We start from the raw sequence: 19,789 nt of genomic DNA, 5'->3' as shown, positions 1-19,789 counted from the left end.
CTAAAATGCCTCTTACTTTCAGCAGAAAATTCTAGCCAACGCAAAAGAACTTACTCCCTACAATGCCAGTAAAAATATATTCAGTGCTTAAAGAAGCAGTGATGAATACATACAATGGAATATGCTCAGCTATAAAAAGATGAAATCCTGCCATTTGCAATGATGTGGATGGGCCTAGAGGTAATTATGCTTAATGAAATAAGTCAGACGGAGGAACATAAACACTGTATGATTTCACTCATATGATTTCACTATATGCAATAACACAGAGATCCCACGCAAACAAATGAACTAAATAAAACAAAAATATACTTTAAATTATAAAATCAAATTAGTAGTTATCAGAAGGAACTTAATGTAGTATATACTGATGTTGATTTATAATGATGCACACTTGAAACTGACAGACTGTTAGAATCCAATATTATTGCAATAAAAAAAATTGTTATATAATCAGTGCCACCCACCAGGTAACTATTTGCTATTCTTTATTCTAAATCTGATTCAACAACTGTGCAAAACTTTATAATCCCATAACATGTGTATCAGGGAACAAGGAGAGGCTGGGAAATTGGTCAAGGCCTGAGTCACCAAGGCAATCTGGAAATGTCCCCTTAGTGTGCTCACAGACAGGAGGACAGCTCAGGTCATGGGCGGGGAAGGGGTTGGACTCTGCAGCTTATGTAACTAAAAGTTACCCAGCTGTTCCACTGACAACAAGAACAATACAATAACCACTAGTGATTATGTACTCTTACTGAGCTGTGGCCACTGGTAAGAATAGAGATTTTTAAATTCTACCTGCTGCCCTGCAATCAGCACAGATCCTGCCCCTATTCCATTTGGACTATTCTTTTCCTACATTAAAAACAGCCCACTCTGTCAGTCTTAGCAGTTACTCCTTCTGCTTTCTAAAACATCAATGCCAGCACTGTTTGTTCCCCAAATATGCTGCTCTTGCTATTTAAGACTTGGGTTCTAGTTTCTATCCTATCCTGATAGCGATCTCTATGTATATCTCATCTTTGGAAAAATCTCAACCTCTGGCCTTTTTTTAAAAAAAAAATAATAACATTATTCAAGACTGTCCTCCCACCTCTTCTCAAAATGTGTGAATTTTTTTTTTTGGCATTTTTTTATTTTGTTTCTTAGTATTTGCTTGGTGTCTCACTCACCCATTCATTCCTTTATTCATGTATTCAAGAAACAAGACAGGCATGTACTCTAGCCCAAGTCCTGTGCTTAATGCTTGGGTTACAAGAAGAGAATCAGATGATTCTGATGGTCAGACAACCAGAGAAGAAATTCAAAGTCATATGTAACAACCTGAGATGCTGTGGGAGCTGGAGCAGGAAGCAGCAGTCAGAGGGTGAATTTGTTTGTGCTGGGGAAATAGATTTGTTCAAGAGACATTTAAAAGGTTCCCAAAGGAGATGAGTCTTAATTATCTTATCAATATCTTATCAAGTGGGCAAACTGTAGAAGGGACAGAAAGCAGGAAGGAAGAACAAAAAGTAGCATGAACTGGAGAACAGAGAACACCCCAAATGGTAGAGCATAGGTGACAAGGGTGGTGAGTAACTAGAATAGCAAACAGTAGTGGAAGAGAAAAGAAATGTGGGCACAGGTGTATGTTCTCCAAGTTTAAGCTTGGTGAAGTATGAACACAGAAGTGTCTTCCCTTGCTGCTTAAAAAAAGAAAGAAAAAAAATCCTGTCATTGGAAATGTTCCCCTGTTAAGAAGTATTGGTAGGGTAATCGAAGACCCAAGGAACTGAATGGATAATTAGCCAATGGGATGAATACTTAACCTCAGAGATTCCCACTCATCTACAGAAGTACACAAGTGAAATGAAAATGAAGTCTGTGGTTGAGAAGGAATTTCCCCCCTAGGTCACACTGGCATGGATCTCGAGGGCTCTTCTCCTTTTCAGGAGAACTGGTAGCAGAGTCCTTTGGAGAAAACATCTGTTTCCATGTAATGTCAAGACGAGATCAAGTGCAGAACATGATGCAATTCTATGCTTTTCTCAATAATTACTTAAATTATTTTTCTTGGAGCGAAACCGACAACCTGGTAGCTTGGCTGACAGCACCAATTTGCCATCTTGGAAGAGAATAATTTTGAAGCTTTAAGTTCCATACCCACAGGCTTAAAATAAATGAAGAAGAAAGATGTGGTCTCAGATTCAGAATGGATGGTCCTTTGTTACTTAACAATTTGGAGCCGATCTGGTGCTTGTGGTTTGTGGTTTAATTCAGAATCATTGTATTGTCAGGAGTCTTGTGACTTTTCCTGTCTTCTTTGTTCAGGATGGAGCTCGGAATGTATTATTTGTTTTAGTATTACTACCACGTACTTACCAGCTAGGACAAAAAGAAATTAACTTCTACTGAGCCACAGGCACTAAGTTAGATAGGGAATAAAGTACATAAGAGGAAAATGTTTTATTTCTTCTCATTCGCTGCTTCATATACATCTTTTTTAACCTTTTCATGTGGTCTCACATTTAAATTGAATATTATTTTGTCCTTCTGTATCAGTGTGTTTTGACTTTTCCAATTTTTGTCCTTTTTTTTTTTTTTAACTATATCTCACCAGAAGAGTCTCTGGCACACTGTCTGCCATTGATATACATATTTGTTGAATGAATGAATGAATGAATCAGTCAATCAAAAGCATTCATCTGAGTCACCTACATTCTTTGCTTCTGTAATCTTGACTTTTAAATATTCTCATTCTGAGACCTTTTATGATGGCTTCCCATCTTGACCCAAAATGATCTTTGGGCTTTCCTTAGGAGTCTGCAATCTGCAAGTATTTTGTTAGCAGTCAGTGGGGATGACACACACTTCTGCTCTTACCTCCTGATATTTCCTTCCAGTCAAAGCTTCCTAATTATGTTGGCTGAACATGCTAGAATTTCCTTCCAATTCAAATTTAATAGAGTTCAATTTTTTCCTCAGTCTATTTAACTACTTTTCTTTTAATCCTTTACAACTAAATAAAATTGTGCAAATTTTCTTATTTCACATTATCTCCAAGAAGTTACCTCACCATTCTCATTTTGTATATTAACTGTTACCGAATGAAGCATTCTCTTCTGTATAATTTGTTCAAGAAAATGTTCCAAAGTAATCTCCCTTTCTCCTTATTATAACCATACTTCCTCCTTGCTTAAAAATCTTTCAATTTCTGTTTTGGATAACCTAATCAGTCATATATACTTTAATTCTGTTTTTTTTCATTTGAGCAAAACACTATAACATATTACCTTCAGCATTTACCCAACAGCTCTAAAATATCAGTAACTGAAATATCCATGCAGAAATTTTCATTAAATGTCTTCAAATTACTGCTAGTAGTCTCTAAATACAAAAGTTGAAAGCAACTAGATGTAAATTTCAAAATTTAAGACATTAAGTTAGTCCTCTATTTAGCTTACAGAAAATCCCTATAGAAAGCCTTTGTAGAAAAGTGAAAGTAAGATAGATTCCACACCCTTTGACCCAACAGTTACAATCTAGGAATTTATCCTAAAGAGACAATCAAGGACACACTGTTCATAACAGTGAAAGAATAGCCAATGGTAGAAATGTTTGTTCATTAACAAATTTTTTTTAAAAAGTCATGGTAAATCATAAGGGAAGGGAAAGGGGTGGGCATATTGGGGCAAAGAGAATGGATGTATGGTGGAGGATGGAACTGGATTTTTAGTGGTGAACTTAATGTAGTATAGACACATGTCAATTTCCAGTGATGCATGCCTGGAACATATATAATGTTATAATACAGTGTTACTTTAAAAAACATGGTATAACAATAATAGAATTTAATTGAACTTTAAACATGGAACTGAGAAAATTATAGATATGAAGAAACTGGTAACAAATTCCACACAATCCCATTTGTTTAGAAAAAGCATCTATCTAAAAATATATAAATGTACAAAAACAAAATAATCCAGTCAAAAAATGGGCAGAAGAGCTAAAAATGGGCAAAGAGGAAATACAAATGGCCACCAGGCATATGAAAAAATGTTCAATGTCACTTGCAATCAGGGAAATGCAAATCAAAACTACAATGAGATACCATCTCACACCAGTGAGAATGGCACATATTAAAAAAACTAGCAACAACAAATGTTGGCGAAGATGTAGAGAGAAAGGAACTCTCCTGCACTGCTGGTGGGAGTGCAAACTGATCCAACCACTATGGAAAGCTGTGTGGAGATTTTTCAATCTACTAAAGATAGAGCGTCCATATGATCCAGCAATTCCACTCCTAGTTATTTACCCAAAGGACACAGAAACATTAATTCCAAAGAGCACCTGCACCCCTATGTTTATAGCAGCACAATTTACAATAGCTAAGCTTTGGAAACAACCCAAATGCCCAAAAATAGATGACTGGATCAAGAAAATGTGGTACATATACACAATGGAATATTACTCAGTATTCAAAAAAGTTAAACACATGCAATTTGCAGCAACATGGATGGAGCTGGAAGGGATCATGCTCAGTGAAATAAGCCAGAAAGAAAAAGAAAAATACCGGATGGTCTCACTCATAACAAGAATCTAGAAAACCTAAATAAGGGACCAGGAAAAAAGAATAACTATAAGAAAGAAAAAAATCAAAATCAACAAACAACTATGAACCAGAGACACACTTTGGCGGGGGGGGGGTGGAGGGGCGGAGAAAGGAGGGATTAGGGTCAAAATCAGGGGGTTGCAATTGTATGGGGAATATAAAAATAAAAAAAAAGTTTAAAAATAAAAAAAAAGTTTTTTTTGATTTCCAAATTATCTTTGAGAATAATTTAAGACACAAATACCATTAGGAAAAAAAATATATATATATATATAAATGCTTACAAAATATTGAAAGTTGAGACATTAAAAGTTAGCTGTGGTTATATCTCAGTGTTGGACTCCCAGAAAATATTAGTTTTCTTCTGTGCTTTCCTTTACTTTCAATTTTTTTCTATTATAAAAGTGTGCATTCTTGGGCCTCCCCAGTGGCGCAGCGGGTTGAGTGCTGCGCTGTAAAGCTGTCCGCAGCCTCTGCAGCGCGGTTTCAATCCCGGCTGGCCAGGGAGAATCCCACATGGCACGCAGACCTCTCCTGCCATGCCCGCTGCTTCCCTCAGCAGTGTCTTTGGTCCGTCTTCCTGTTCTGCTCCCCACTCTGTCTCTGGTGAATTCTCTCACCCTCCCGCACCTCTGACTGTACCCATGTCCTTGTATAAATAAATAAATCTTAAAAAAAAAAGTTTAAAAAAGGTGTGCTATTCTTTTAATGAGATTTAGAACTGTTATCAAAATTTATGTATGCATATTTCAATGTTATATAATTTGGAGTCCTAGACAACATTTCACTTTTTCTCCTCTTTTTTTTTTAATATGCATTTATTTATGTGTAGAAGGAATGGGGTGTAGGTCAGAGGTGCAGGAGTAAGAGGATTCACCAAAGATAGAGGGGGGAGCAGAACAGGCAGATTTACTGAAACTGCTAAGGGGAGCAGTGGGCAAGACAGGAGAGGTCTGCTGGGTCAATCTCCCTGGCCTGGGATTGAAGTCAGGCTGTAGTGGTGATAGTGCTGAAACTTGGCCCTGAGGCCACCAGGAAGGCCCTCCTTCTCTTTACTTATTCATGTATCTTCTCTTCCACTTCTGCTTTGTTTATGTGACACATACTTTCAGGAACATATTCCTTAAACTTATTGACCCCCAGGTGGGAGTATTTACTCTCTTCTTTCCGTTCAAATATGATTTGATTCTAACCTGTGATTGAAGATGAAAGAAACCCTTACCTGAATATCAGTCAGTTTCTCCAAGAGCCTGCTAGCCAGCTTAGGCCCATGCTCCATAGTTGGAATATGCAGAGTCTGTGAACATAAACCAGACATGATGTACTTTTAGAATATTCCCATATCAGTGACAAGAAGGAAGACACTCAACTACAGTATGCAGAAAGACAGCCCCACTGAGATGAGGGATGTTACTGTGAGAACCTGCTTGTATGTACTAGCTTCTTATGCCAGATTCTTTCCTTCTTTCTTTCTTTCTTTCTTTCTTTCTTTCTTTCTTTCTTTCTTTCTTTTTATTTTTTTGCATAGAACAACTGGGGTGTAGGCCCAGGAGGTGAGAATTACAGGAGGTGAGAGGATTCACCAGAGACAGAGTAGGGACCACAACAGGCAGGTTGACTGAAATACACTGCTAAGAGGAGCAGCCAGCGAGACAGGAGAAGTCTGCTGCACCACATGTGGGTTAGCTCCCTGGCTGGGGATCAAACTCAGGCTGTAGGGGTGATAGCAGCCATCAGGGAGGCCCCTCTCTTTTTTTAAAAACTGTCTTATGGGGCCTCCCTGGTGGCGCAAGGGGGTAAGATGCAACCTATGAAGCTATCTTCAGCCACTGCAGCATGAGTTTGATTCCCGGCCAGAGAGGTGACCCACATGGCGCAGCAGACCTCTCCTGACTCACCTGCTGCTCCCCTCAGCCCTGGATTTCAGTCAATCTGCCTGTTCTGTTCCCCACTCTGTCTCTGGTGAATCCTCTCACCACCCCCCACACACCTAGCTTGTACTCCATAAATAAATAAATCTTTAAAAAAAAAACCTCTTATTTTTATTGAGGTGGTGCTGGTATACAATATTGCATATGATTCAGAGGTATAGGTTCACACCTCTTCAGAAGTATGACTTTTTCCTATTCAAATCTGAATAAAAATAAACTAGCCAATGAGAGATCACTTTTTGTCTATAGGCTGACTTTGGGGCACAGCTGGTTTATATGCCAGTCTTCAGTCTGATTTGAGGAAACAATGAGATGCAAGGGGTATCTAAAATAGTGGCTAAAAATCCTACCTCTTCCAAAAGTCTGAGAACCTACAGGGATGAACAAGTGGCCACCATGTGAAACCCTCTTGTCAGAGAGTGAGAATCCAAAGCTATTTGGCCACAATTAAAATCAAGTCATTTCAGGGACTTAAAGAAAGCCAGTGTATGCCTTCACAAAGGGGGTTTTTAAACCTACCTCTGTTCCAAGCCAACCTCCAAGGCCACAACCTCCACCATGTTGGAGAAGATGGTTACATTCAGGGCTGAGAGAGATTTCATGTCCCTAATTTATACCAAGTTGTGCCCATTCATGCCTCGCTGGCTAATGAGCTTTTTGATGTTTGATTTTAGTAGACAGAGCGTGCACTTACTTTTCTTATTATGTTTTTTTAGGATAATTAGATGCACCTTTTGGCACTGACTGCCCCCAAAAACACGACCTTAAAAATATGTCAAACTTTGTAAACTTATTTCTAGAAGTGAAATAATACTGAATTTAAAATATGAGCTCATGACAACTTTAATTCATTAAAAAGGTCAACGAATAATATATTACATAGGTATTAATATATTATACTAATATATTATAACATAACATAATATATTAGTAATATAATATACTAATATAATATAAAACAGAAACTTTATAATCAGTACAATGTTGAACTATCACAGACTCATTCTCCCCTTGAAACAATGAATCTGTGGACAGACTTATGTCAGGAGCCATTTCCTAAAAGTAAGTTAAAAAACCTCAACAATAAAGCAGTCACCATTATAATCAGCAGAAAAAGACAATTCAATCAGCTGAGGAAAAATAATGTTGAGTTTACAAAGCAATAAAAGTATACTCAATATGAGTGACATAATCGAATTCATAACTTGAGACTAAAACCCACATGTTCTTAGTTACAGAATTAGGTGATTTTTTTTAAAAAAAGATTTATTTATTTATTTATTTATACAAGCATTATACAGTCAGAAGTGCGGGAGGGTGAGAGAATTCACCAGAGCCAGAGCGGGGAGCAGAGCAGGCAGAAGGACCAAAGTACACTGCTGAGGGGAGCAGCGGGCGGCAGGAGAGGTCTGCGCAACATGTGGGACACTCGCCCGTGGCCAGGGATCGAACCGGCGCTACAGAGGCTGCGGGCAGCTTCGCAGCCCAGCGCTCAACCACTGTGCAACCAGGGGAGGCCCTTAGGTGATGATTTTAATCGTAAGTATTAGTTTTGTTATAAGGGGGAAAGCAAAAAAAAACTGACAAGAAAATAGAAGTATTGCACAAATAAAGTCAGGTTAGCTTACTGGGAAAGAGAATTTCTACCCACGAAATGTTTGAATTGTTTTGGGAAGATTTTAATAAATGTACCAGCTTTACCAAATGAAAACTTTTTATAAACTGATCTAAATAATGATGATGATGATGGTGATGATGAATATAGGAGTTGATCAAATTCATTTTGCATTCCTATTGTAGTAGTTTGGAAGTATTTTTTTTTTTTAAGATTCATTTATTTATGCATACAAGAGCTGAGGTACAGGCCAGAGATGCGGGGGTGAGAGGATTCATCAGAGACAGAGTGGGAAACAGAACAGGCAGATTGACTGAGATAAACTGCTGAAGGGGAGCAGTGGGTGAGACAGGAGAGGTTTGCTGCACCGTATGGGTCAAGTCCCTGGCCGGCAGGGGATGGATCTCAAACCACGCTGTGCTGTGCTGCAGTGGCTGTGGATAGCTTCAAGTGCTGTGACTTAACCCCTTGCGCCATCAGGGAGGCCTGGAAGTATTTTTGGAAACCAGAACCTGAAATCTAACTACCTTCCCTCATGAGTTGGTAGAAAAAAATAAGTGTGGAAATCAACTGGCACATCTTCAGTCCCTAACTTGGCAGAAGGAAGATATGATACTGGCCTAAGGAAGATACTGACTTTCCCACCTTTTTGAACATACATGAAACCGGAAAGATGATCCTAAGTAATTTGCTAACAAAGGTTCATGAAGACAAATTGCCCCCCAATTAATGGAATGACAAGTTAAAACAAAAAATTCTTTGCATCCTGGGTCCAACTAGCATGTCATTCACACATTCAAAAAATTAAGCTATAGGCAAATGTTTGGGAATGATGGGAAGAGAAGAAATGCTGCCTTACCTCACCCTTGTGCAGTATCTCCGACACTGGGCAAACCACGCAGGCAGTACCAGAGCCAAACATCTCCCTCACTCTGCTGCCCTCCAGGGCTGCAGTCAGCTCATCCATGGTGAGGTACCTCTCCGACACCTTAAATTCACCCTGTGTGGAATGTGAAAAATAAAAATATACCGTAAAGGAAGAGCCATCTGAAACAAAGCCTGCAAATTTACCCTTATCCCCATCGCCTTATTTTCCTACCTTATATTCTGACTGAATTCAGATAATGTCATAATCATCTTGGAGGGGGAAATTGGGGGAAGCAACACTATCTCACTGGAGAAAACACTGAGATGAGATGTCCCATCTACTGCAAAGTCACAGCATCTCCAAATGAGATGATCAGAAGTAAAATGTAAGATTATTCTGATAAACCACTTGGTCTATTTTCATCTATACCTGCTTTTGAGCTTTTTATTTATTGTTATGGGTCAAGTCTCCCAAGTTATGACACCCTGAGTAGTGCTTAATGTCTTCTCCACTCACACCTGAACCCTATGTTATTACAAGAGACTATATTAGTCTATAATATCAATAACTATAGCTACTATTTATCTAGCACCCATTGTAAGCCAAGTTCTCTCATTTTTCAGGTGGGTGTTATTTATAGATGAGGAAATTAGGGTTCAGGAGGCTGACTGACATCCCAAGACTATACAGCAAGTAAATTGCAGAAAATCTATTTGATCTGAGGTTTGATGAGAACTGCTTCAAATTTGGTCCTCTTTTTATTGTGTCTTTTATGGAGTAAAAACAAAAACTCAGTTTAAATATTTAAAATGTTTTATAATTTTAAATCACTGAAGGTACATTTTGATTTTACTTGTGAAAATGAATTGTCCATTCATAGACATATTGGTCAGTGGCTCAGTAATAGGAATAGTGAACTAAGATTCAGTAATATTACCTGTGAACCCTAAATCCACTGATTCAGCTGACTTTACATCATTTATCCTCTTCCTTCTCTTTTAGGATCACATAGGTTGAGTTTCAACATAGAATTTTTGGTATAATTTCTTTGCTTTTTGAATTATTTGATCATTTTATTTTCTCAAGGATGGAAAATGAAAAAAAAATGCTGATCCTTTTTAAGCTATTCAGTTTATACAATCTGTTTAATATTCATTCTGTAATCTGTTTAATTCTTATTCTTTTATGTTAGTGATTTAAAGTTCAAAGTTTGCCAACAGGCTATTTGAATTAAGGATAACAAAGAATGGATGTATTTTTTAAAATAAGAAGAACACATTTTTTAAAACCGATAAATGCACAGGAGATGAAAATGGAAATCACAGGCAAGATTCAAAACATGAACTTAAGAACTACATTTGGAAGGGCAAGAAAATATGTCTACAATATAAATAAGACTTTCTGAAAGTTTCAGCCTATCACAGTTTGCAATTGCAATGATGTTGTCCAAAGGTAAATAAAGAAATAAAGAAATAAAGCCATCCCACAAACCAGCTTGTTAACTGAAAACAAGCTGAGTTCTGTGTTCTGGATAAGGGGGAGGGGGAGAGTCTCTTGTAAATAAACAGAATTGTTTTTCCTCTGCTCACCCTTACTTATCTTTGGACAATTTCCCCTGTCTGGCAAGTAATGGTAACCCCCCACATGCCTCTTGGCATTTATGTCTCACTGTTTTAAAATAGCTTTTAAAATAAATTACAGCTAAGGAGTCAAGAAAAAACTTCCTCCATAATAACCTATTTTTCATGCTAGCAAATCATTAGTGTGGGAAGCCATTTCCACTTGCAGCTTGTCATCAAACCTTCTGTACTTGGTGGATTTTTTTTCCTTTAATAAAACAACAATTACCGAGCTTCAAAAATACATCTTTCCAACTGCAAACATATTTAGGACAGGGCAAGCTGTTTGAAATTATACCAACAGTTTGTAAATGTCATGCCCAATGTGCCAGCCAGCATGTGGCAGTTGGGTCTTGTCTACTTCGGGGTTTTGTAGGATTATTTATAGCACATTTCTTCTATTTCCAAAGCCTTTTCCAGAGAAACTGTGCTGGTACTCTCCTAGATAATGCATGTGTTTCTAAACATTTGTCCTATTAAGACTGTTTGACCACAGTCCGTCCAAAGTCTTTTCATATTCTCTAGAGACCATTTGAACACATGGGTCAAAAGTTCCAGCCAAGGAGTTTGGCCAGATAACCAGCTCATTGAGAATTCATCTTGAGTATGTTATCACGTCATTTCCAATACCAAAGGGTTGAGCACGCTTGTCTGTATTACATAGATCAGAAAGTCTATGGAAAATAACTCCTAATTTGCCTGGGTGTTTGACTTTAAAATATGCCTGAATGTGAACTATGGAGGACAAAGGGCAGGAAGGAGGGAGAAAGAAGGCAGCCAACTAATAATGTATGTTCCTAGACATTTATAAGTCAATAAAATATCTTTTAACTTCCATGACAAGCATGGTGACAATGGAATAAAGAAAGGAAGGGCAGAACTAGTACCACTACTATTTGGGAACAACACATTCAGACTTGCAAAGGTAAAGGCTGCCCTGATGGGAGCCCCTGAAGCAAAGACCAGGGGAGCTAGTAGGAGACAGCAGGCACAGCTGGAGACTAGCGCTGGCACACTCCTTTGCTGGGACAACTTGCTAAACTGGTTTCTCTCTGCCCTCCCTATAAACAATACTTATTTGATAGTCTTGCCAAGACAGTTCTTCTAAGAGAGTTTTTTTCACTCTAGTTAAGCTTTAAAGATTAGATAACATTGGTTGGAATGAGAGGATATTATTTCAACACGAAGTTGGGCTTATTTTGGTTACGTTTTGTTTCATGCTTATAAACAATGTTCAAGCCAAAGGCACCCACCCACTTGTGTGCCAGGTCCAGAATGCTCTGCCGTGTCACTCCTGGAAGAATGATGCCATCTAGCGGAGGGGTTGCCAGTTCTTCTTCTGTCAATTAGAAAATGGAATATTTTCAAACTTGAGCTGTATTAGCCTTGCCTAATATCAATAGTCATTTTTTATAACTATTTCTGGCAATTTTGCTAGTAAGAAACATGAAGATGATGTTACTGTATTGCATCATCAGATTTCCCAAATCAATTCACTTCAAGTAGGTCCTTATTTTAAAGATACATATAAATATATATGAAAGAAGAGAAAGCAAGCCACTCATTTAGTCCTCTCCAATTTAGCCAATAAAAAAGAGATAATTTTTCTACTGACAATGAAAGTTTTTTTGGAACATGCTGAAGAGAACCACGCTGAAGTCAACATTTACCATACTAGACTAGCACTGATCAGTGATTAGAATAATGTAGAGAGGGTCTTTTTAGCAATACTAGTCATTACCAAGCCTTATAATAATACTGCGGAAGAGCCCAGTACCTGTGCACACATTGCCCTTTGCTGAGACTGTCCATAATGATTTTCAGACCTGATGAAGCAGTCACATCAAATAGAAAGATGCTGACTTCACCCTCTGAGATTCAAATATAATGGTCTCAGGGTGGGTGCAATTTGCATGTGGCTAACAAGGTAAAAAAACAAAACCTCACAGGGCAACCTTGGACAACCAAGGTCAAGACTGCTAACACTGGGAGGCTGGATATCTGCAGGGTGAGTGTGCTCTGTTTGCTGTTGCAGTTCTACTTGGAAAAGATGCCTCAGGTTCTGAGCATACTCCTCGCCTCTCCACATCTGGTACCCAGGGATGTGAATCTTGTGACAAATGCAAACCCTAAATCATCAGTTTGTGAAGAAGTAGGACTTTATACAGAGGATGTGTTGCTCATCATATGTTTATAAAGGAGTTCACTTGAAGGGATCACCTGGGAGCCAAAGCTATACAGAAATCACACTGGCGTCTTTGAGCGCTTTTTGGCAGCAAAATAGGACTCACCTGTTTAAGTTCTTTCAGAATCATCTCATGCAATCTGTACATTACAGAAAAAGAAACTGAGACCCGTATCAACAAGTCACTTGATGTGTGGTTGGTGATACTGGAGGACAGTCAAGACCAGAGCCTAAGGGACCCAAAACTGGCCTCTGCCTTTCCTCTGGTCTGGGCTCAGCCACTCTGCTATGCTTACATCAACATCCCCCACGGCCAAGCCATGTGAAAGACTGAAGCTCTATTCATTCCCATATCCCTAAAACTCGGCATCATGCCTGGCCCAGAGTGGTCTATAATATATGTTTTCGAATAAAAAATAAATGAATAATCCTCTTTGCTAGGCTATAGCAGTATGACTTTTTTGAATTTTGCTTCTAAAAATCATCTGCTGGAAACTGTTTTCTGGAAAGAAGAAAATTTGTTCTTGGCAGTGTTCTTGGGGCTACTTTTTGTCATGTTTAGAAGTGTTGATCTCAAAATAAACCTGTTTTTTGCAATAACTAGCTGGATGTATACTGTGTGGATCTATATGTGTGTACATGCACAACACCGCCCTTAGAGACAAACACACGGCCAGTGCCCCAGGAAGGTCTGGGTGCTTGCTGAGCTCTAAGACCACACCAAATTAAATAAAAACAGTGGCCCTTTTGCAAATGCAGTTTTGTAAAATATATTTAACACCCAAAACTGTAACCACTAGCCTGAGGTCAAGGAACAGAACATCTGTTTCTCTGGTTGCCAGACAGAGATGATGACATGACAACATTTGGGTGAGAAATATTCATTTTCCTCTGCAACCACAAACATGCTCACAAGAGCCAGAACTAGCTCCAGATTGCCCAACATGAGGAAAACAGAGCCTACAAACGCAGCTTGTTTTTGACAGAAAAATCATTTTTAGGGGATGAGGAATGTAGAAGCAATAACAGCAGGATTCATCTGTGACTTCCCAAAGTCAGGCACTAATGGGAACCAGGAATGTGGGTTTGCATAAATGCCCTAAACACTGTCAGCACCGTTAGTCATTTATTCAACAAATATATCCTGAGTGTCTCCCAGGAGCAGCTGGCTGGTCCAAGCACCATGGATACAGCAGTGACCAATCCGACAGGCCCCCTGCTCCCTTTCTAGTGGGCAAGAGCTAACAATCATGTTAAATAGTATGTTAGATTGGTGGGGGGTGGGTGGGAAGGAGAGTGATGGAGAGTGCGGAAGGAGGGAGTTGGCGATACCACGGAGTTCTTACTGGGAATGAAATATGTGGGCAAAAGCTTGAGGGCAGAGAAAGATCAAGCGCTGTTGCCTCCGAGGGCAGAGGGCTCCGGGCAGAGTCAGTATAATGTGCCTGATGTGGGGAAAGCTAGCTCATGGGTCCTCAGGGGATTACAGTAGCATCAGCTCTCTTGGCCATGACCATTCTTCCCAGTGGGACTGAACTCAGTCACGAGGACTGGGGCTTATTTTCTGGGTAACTCATGTTCAATACAAGATAAAAGTTTTTCTAATAGTGACAAGCTAGTGTGCGCAAGTTCCATTACTCGTCTCAGAGTGAAAATGAGAATGGGGTCTCTGTGATCTTAGCACCATGCTTTCTGTTACCGAAATCAATATCCACATGATTTCCAGACCATGTGCTTCAAATCGTCCCCTCACACAGCACTATGCTGTGCACACAGATTCTCTCCTTTGTCTACCCAGCTGTTCCAAAAACAGCCATTCTGGAAAAATGGCTGGTTAAGACAACGCACTCTGCTTGTAACTCCTGTTGAAAGTTTGTTGAAAAAAATCAATATTTTGTTGATTTCTTAAAAACTAATTATTTATATGTTCCCAAAACCACATGGTATAAGTCAAGTCACCACAGAGGTGCTTCAGTGTCTGTTTCCTTTGCTCAAATGTTAGTCCTGATTTCTACTTCATTTCTCTCATGCTTTCCTTTCTCCTTACTTCAAATTTTATTTGATCTAAAGGGACATAGTCACATTAAAACTAAGGCAACGCAGACAACCATAATCTGAATAGAAACTCTTAATGGTATATATTATATAAGTCAGAAAACAAATTCACTCATTTCTTTCTGACCTTTAAAAGCAATGAAGAAAATAGTCCATGATTATTGTTTGAATAAGGGGTGATTTTTCACCATGACAGTTTCTATTTAAATCATGTAGCTTTGATTCAGACTGTGTTTAAATCTTGACATTTTCCATCCACAAATAATGATGTTACCACTTCTGTATGATGCAACTGTTTTTGTTGAGGTGCGTCTTTTAGGGGGAGAATGGGAAGAAGAGCAGGCAAGTGGGAGAATGAGTTGAATCAATCTATTGTCAGAGAGTTCAACCCTGGTCACCTTGCAAGCTTGCCTTTTGATATGTCTTATGCCATAACTCAAATTTAGAAATCACAAATACTCCAGTATAAATTTTGTTTTTAAATAGTGCCCAGTACAAACAGCAGGAATGGAAAGAGCATGGTGTGTCACCGGCTTTTCATATGCCAAGGGTTACCCAGGGCCTAACTCAGGACAGGGCGGACTCCCCACACCTTCTGTTTATTCTGCCTCTGACTGGAACCTAAGCCTCATCCTCTTAGTCTCTGCAACCGATACTCAGATTGCTATGTAACTCTGAAGTCAGCCACATCTGAATCATCATTTTCCTCTGTATGTAGCCAAATAACAAAAGAGCAATACAAGCTATTGTAACTGCTTTAAAAAATAAAAAAATTCTTTAAAATTCAATTGAAATGAATACCAAGTTATAAGTATTTGAACATGTATCATTTTACATTTCTAGTCTTCACACTCAGTGCTGTGAAGTGAAGTGAATAGCCTAGGAATGTAAACAAGTCTAAAAATGTTTTTAAAGTTTTTATGACTACTAAAACTCTAGAGGAAATGAACACACCTATCTGTATTTTTCCCTTTCATTTGTCATTTAATCGAATGCCATGGACTTTGCTAGCACCTCACCAAACCCCTCTGTTTTCTGCCAACAAATTTAAAAATAATAGCAAATGGAGATAATGGATAATAAAGTACCAAATTCTAAAGTAAACATATTAGTAGTCCTGAATGAACCAAGAGTTAAGTAAATCCCCAAATGGATCAATTTGTCCTTAAAATAGTATACTTTAATCAAACTGAGGTTCAGAGTAGACTTGGAAGACTTCTGATCAAACAGTGTATAAAAGACACCAACTGTTAGAAGAGTAATAGCAGCAAAGTACAATAAATTTCATTTATCAGCACAATTAATAGAACGACTACATTTACCACAATACCCCTTTATGCATACAGTAAAATGGTGAATGACCACTGAAATGATCTGAGACCTAGCTCCAAAGGCAAGGGATTTTAGATAGACATAAAAAAAAAAAAGTATTGGGCCTCCTCTGGTGGCACAGCCGTTGAGCGCTGCGCTGTGCTGCGAGGCTGCCCGCAGCCTCTGCAGCGCTGGTTCATTTCCCGACCGCCGTGGAGGGTCCCACAAAAAAAAAAAAAAAATGTTAAGATGACAAAGGGAGAAGGTGGCAAATCTTCTATCGTAGGGACTGAAATTTGACATCTGAGTGATAAGTACATCTAAAGCTGAAACAAACAAAAAAATATTTTTAAGTTCTATAACTTCAATTCATGTCTATTTGGATAGTAAAAGCACAGTGATTCTTAGCCTTTGGAATTTTTCTAGTTTACTCCTTCTAAGGTTCAAGTGTTTTTCTTTTCCGTTTCATTCAAATTATTGAAAGATATCAAAGAGCTGGAATCTGAGTGGATTACCTCCATCTTCATTTATCCAGTAAAGAAAAAGATTCATAGTTCCAACTTCCGTTATCTGATTGTCCTCTCCATAGAGCCACAGTACCTGCTGACACCCGTTATCCATTGCTTCACATTGGGCAAAAAGAGATGAGGCATAATTCCTTTGAAGAAAGAGGAAATATACTGATCACGAATCTACTTCAACCTCAAGCACTAAAATCCTCAAGTCTTTAATTTACATGTGGTTATAATCAATGTTCTTTCTCCTTCTCTCTCTCACACACAGACACACACACACAGAGACACACAAACACACACACACATACACACACATTAACTGCATAACATTAAAGAAAGCTCATTAGAGAACTAAGCGATCTAATTGCACTCATTTGCCATAACATAGCAAAATATTATGGAACTCTAACTTGAAAGTAGTGATGATAGATGAACACAGGTAAATAACCTAGTTAATAACAGAAGTTATTGAGGTTTTTTCACATACCAAGCAATTCTCATAAATTATTTCATTGAGACCTCCCATGAATACTATGATCTAGCCATTATGATTATATCCATAGTTCAGATGAGAAACTGGGGCTTAGAGAAGTAACTTGTGTCAAGTTATAGCAATTAAGTAGCAGAGCACAAAGCCTGTGCTCTTACTGGAGACCTTTAATACATCCAAGAAATACCCAGTACCGGATATGGAAATCCCCCCCCACCAAAAAGGGGACAAAATGGTAAAAATGCTGCTTTAACCCAAAAGTATTTTAAAAATCCCTTTTTTCTCAACCAACACTTTTCATCTTGATTATTCAAAGTCAAGGAATGTGTATACCTTTTATAAATGGCAGTACAGTTCAACAGTAGTTTATTTGGATGAAAGTATTAGATAGAGCCTAAGAGTCCTGAAATAAATAGGATGTTTGCTTGCCTCCCACTGGTTGTATAATTCACTCTCCTTGACTCTCAGAGGACTGGAGCAAACAGTGTGAACAGCACTACCACAGGACAATCAGGACTAGCAAATAAGCCCTGGACCCACATTTGGCCTACAAAGCCCCCAGGAATACATATAAATAATCAATCAAGCATACAATAATAATGACTGCAACGTATTAATGTTATCTTCTACAAAATACCCCTCGAGACTTTTAATGACCTTTTTTTACATCTGGGCAAGATTAAATGTGAAGTACTGTCTAATGGGACATAAGCACAAGAGTCATATGTTACAGAGGCTGTCTGCTATTAACTGCCATGCCTATCTGCACAACTTCCTACTCTGTTCTCTTTGGTCCTTCTTAAGAAACCAAGTCATTCTGCTTGAGTTGACAATCACAGCATCTTGCCCTGCACAAGTTAAGGGATGAATATATCATCTAAGCTGTTCACATAATTCTTCTTTGAGTTCATTCACTTTTTCATTTAAATTGAAATAACACTGCATTATATAAGTTTCACATGTGCAATCCATACAAATCAACCTTTCTAGGTACAACATCAAAGTCCAATGTTATCCTTGACCACACAGTTGACCCTTTGACCCAATTTACCCCTACATCTTTCCCCCTACTCTTCTGGTAACCATGCATTCCTCTAATAGTTCTAAAAGTTTACTTTTGTTTTATTTAGGTTGTCCATTTGGATTCCCTATATACCACATATGAATGAAATCATATGGTGTTTGTCTTTCTTCATTCTGGCTTATTTCGCATAGGCTAATACCCTCTAGTTCCATTCATGCTATTGTAATGGCAAGATTTCAACCATTTTTTGAGAAATCGCTACACTGCTTTCTATAATGGTTGCACCAATTTACATTCCCATTAACAGTGTACAAAGGGTCTTCTCTCCACATCCTCACCAACACTGACATTTCTTAGCTTGCCTAACAGCCATTCTCAAAGATGTGAAATGATATTTCATTGTTGTTTTGATTTGCATTTCCCTAATAGATGATGGAAATCTTTTCAGCTGCATAATAGTCATCCTTAGGTCTTCATTGGATTAGTGTCTATTCAGATCCTCTGCTTATTTTTTTACAGTTTATTTATTTATGCATACAAGAACTGGGGTACAGGCCAGAGGTGTGGGGGTTGAGCGGATTCACCCAGAGACAGAATGGGGAGCAGAATAGGTGGATCTACTGAAATACACTGCTGAGGGGAGCAGCTGGCAAGACAGGAGAGGTCTGTTGTGCCATGTGGGTAGTTCCCTGATGGACCTGAGATGGAACTCATGCTGCAGAGGCTGCAGATAGCTTCTCAGTGCTGTGCTTAACCTCTTGCACCACCAGGGAGGTCCCTCTGCTCATTTTTTAATTGGGTTTTTTGTTTTAGTTGTTGAGTTTTATGAGATATTTATATATGTTGAGTATTAACCCTTTGCCAGACATTAATATCTTTTCTCATCCAGTAAGATATCTTTTTATTTTGATGATAGCTTTTTTCACTGTGCAGAAACTTTTTAATGTGGTGTGCTCCCACTTTCTACTTTTGCTTTAGTTTCCCTTGTCACTGGAATCAGTTTCCTAAAGAACAGTATCAAGGAGCATGTACCTATGTCCTACGTGTCTTTTGGTTTCAGGTCTTACAGTCAAAGACTTTAAGCCATTTTGAATTAATTTTTGTCTATCTTATTAGATAGCTTTCTAGTTTCATTCTTTTACGTGTGGCTGTCCAGTTTTCCTAACTCCACTTACTGAGGTGACTTTCCTTGCTCCACTATAGGTGCTTGACTCCTTTGTCATAAATTAGTTGTCTACATATGTGTGGGTTTATTTCTGGGCTCTCAATTCTGTTCTATTGAACTGTGTCTGTTTTTATTACAATACCATGATGCTTTGTGGTATAGTTTGAAGTCAGGGAGCACAATACCTCCTCTTCTGTTTATTTCTTTTTTTTTTTTTTTTAAGATTTATTTATTTATTTATACAAGCACTGGGTATAGTCAGAAGCGTGGGAGGGTGAGAGAATTCACCAGAGCCAGAGCGGGGAGCAGAGCAGGTAGAAGGACCGAAGTACACTGCTGAGGGGAGCATCGGGCGGCAGGAGAGGTCTGCGCGCCATGTGGGACCCTCCGCTGGTGGCCAGGGAGCAGCCGGGGATC

General features: G+C 38.7%; 1 protein-coding gene across 9 annotated transcripts in view; it reads right to left on the bottom strand.

Moving 5' to 3' along the window:
- The window catches only part of BCAT1 (branched chain amino acid transaminase 1), a gene marked incomplete at both ends in the record, with an annotated part of 58,912 nt that overhangs the window by 4,547 nt on the left and 34,576 nt on the right, over nt 1–19,789 (bottom strand). For 6 of the 9 annotated variants that reach the window (XM_084255601.1, XM_084255606.1, XM_084255603.1 and 3 more), the window contains 4 exons: nt 5,817–5,891; nt 9,000–9,140; nt 11,881–11,966; nt 16,694–16,836. In XM_084255601.1, the coding sequence (XP_084111727.1) occupies nt 5,817–5,891; nt 9,000–9,140; nt 11,881–11,966; nt 16,694–16,836 (445 nt within the window). The remainder of the gene's footprint in view (nt 1–5,816; nt 5,892–8,999; nt 9,141–11,880; nt 11,967–16,693; nt 16,837–19,789) is intronic. The other 3 variants (XM_084255604.1, XM_084255609.1, XM_084255602.1) reach the window with 2 other exon arrangements.

The sequence above is a fragment of the Talpa europaea genome, assembly GCF_964194135.1.
Source record: "Talpa europaea genome assembly, chromosome: 15".
NCBI classification, from domain to species: Eukaryota; Metazoa; Chordata; class Mammalia; order Eulipotyphla; family Talpidae; genus Talpa; species Talpa europaea.
This window is presented reverse-complemented; position numbering and strand designations above follow the sequence as displayed.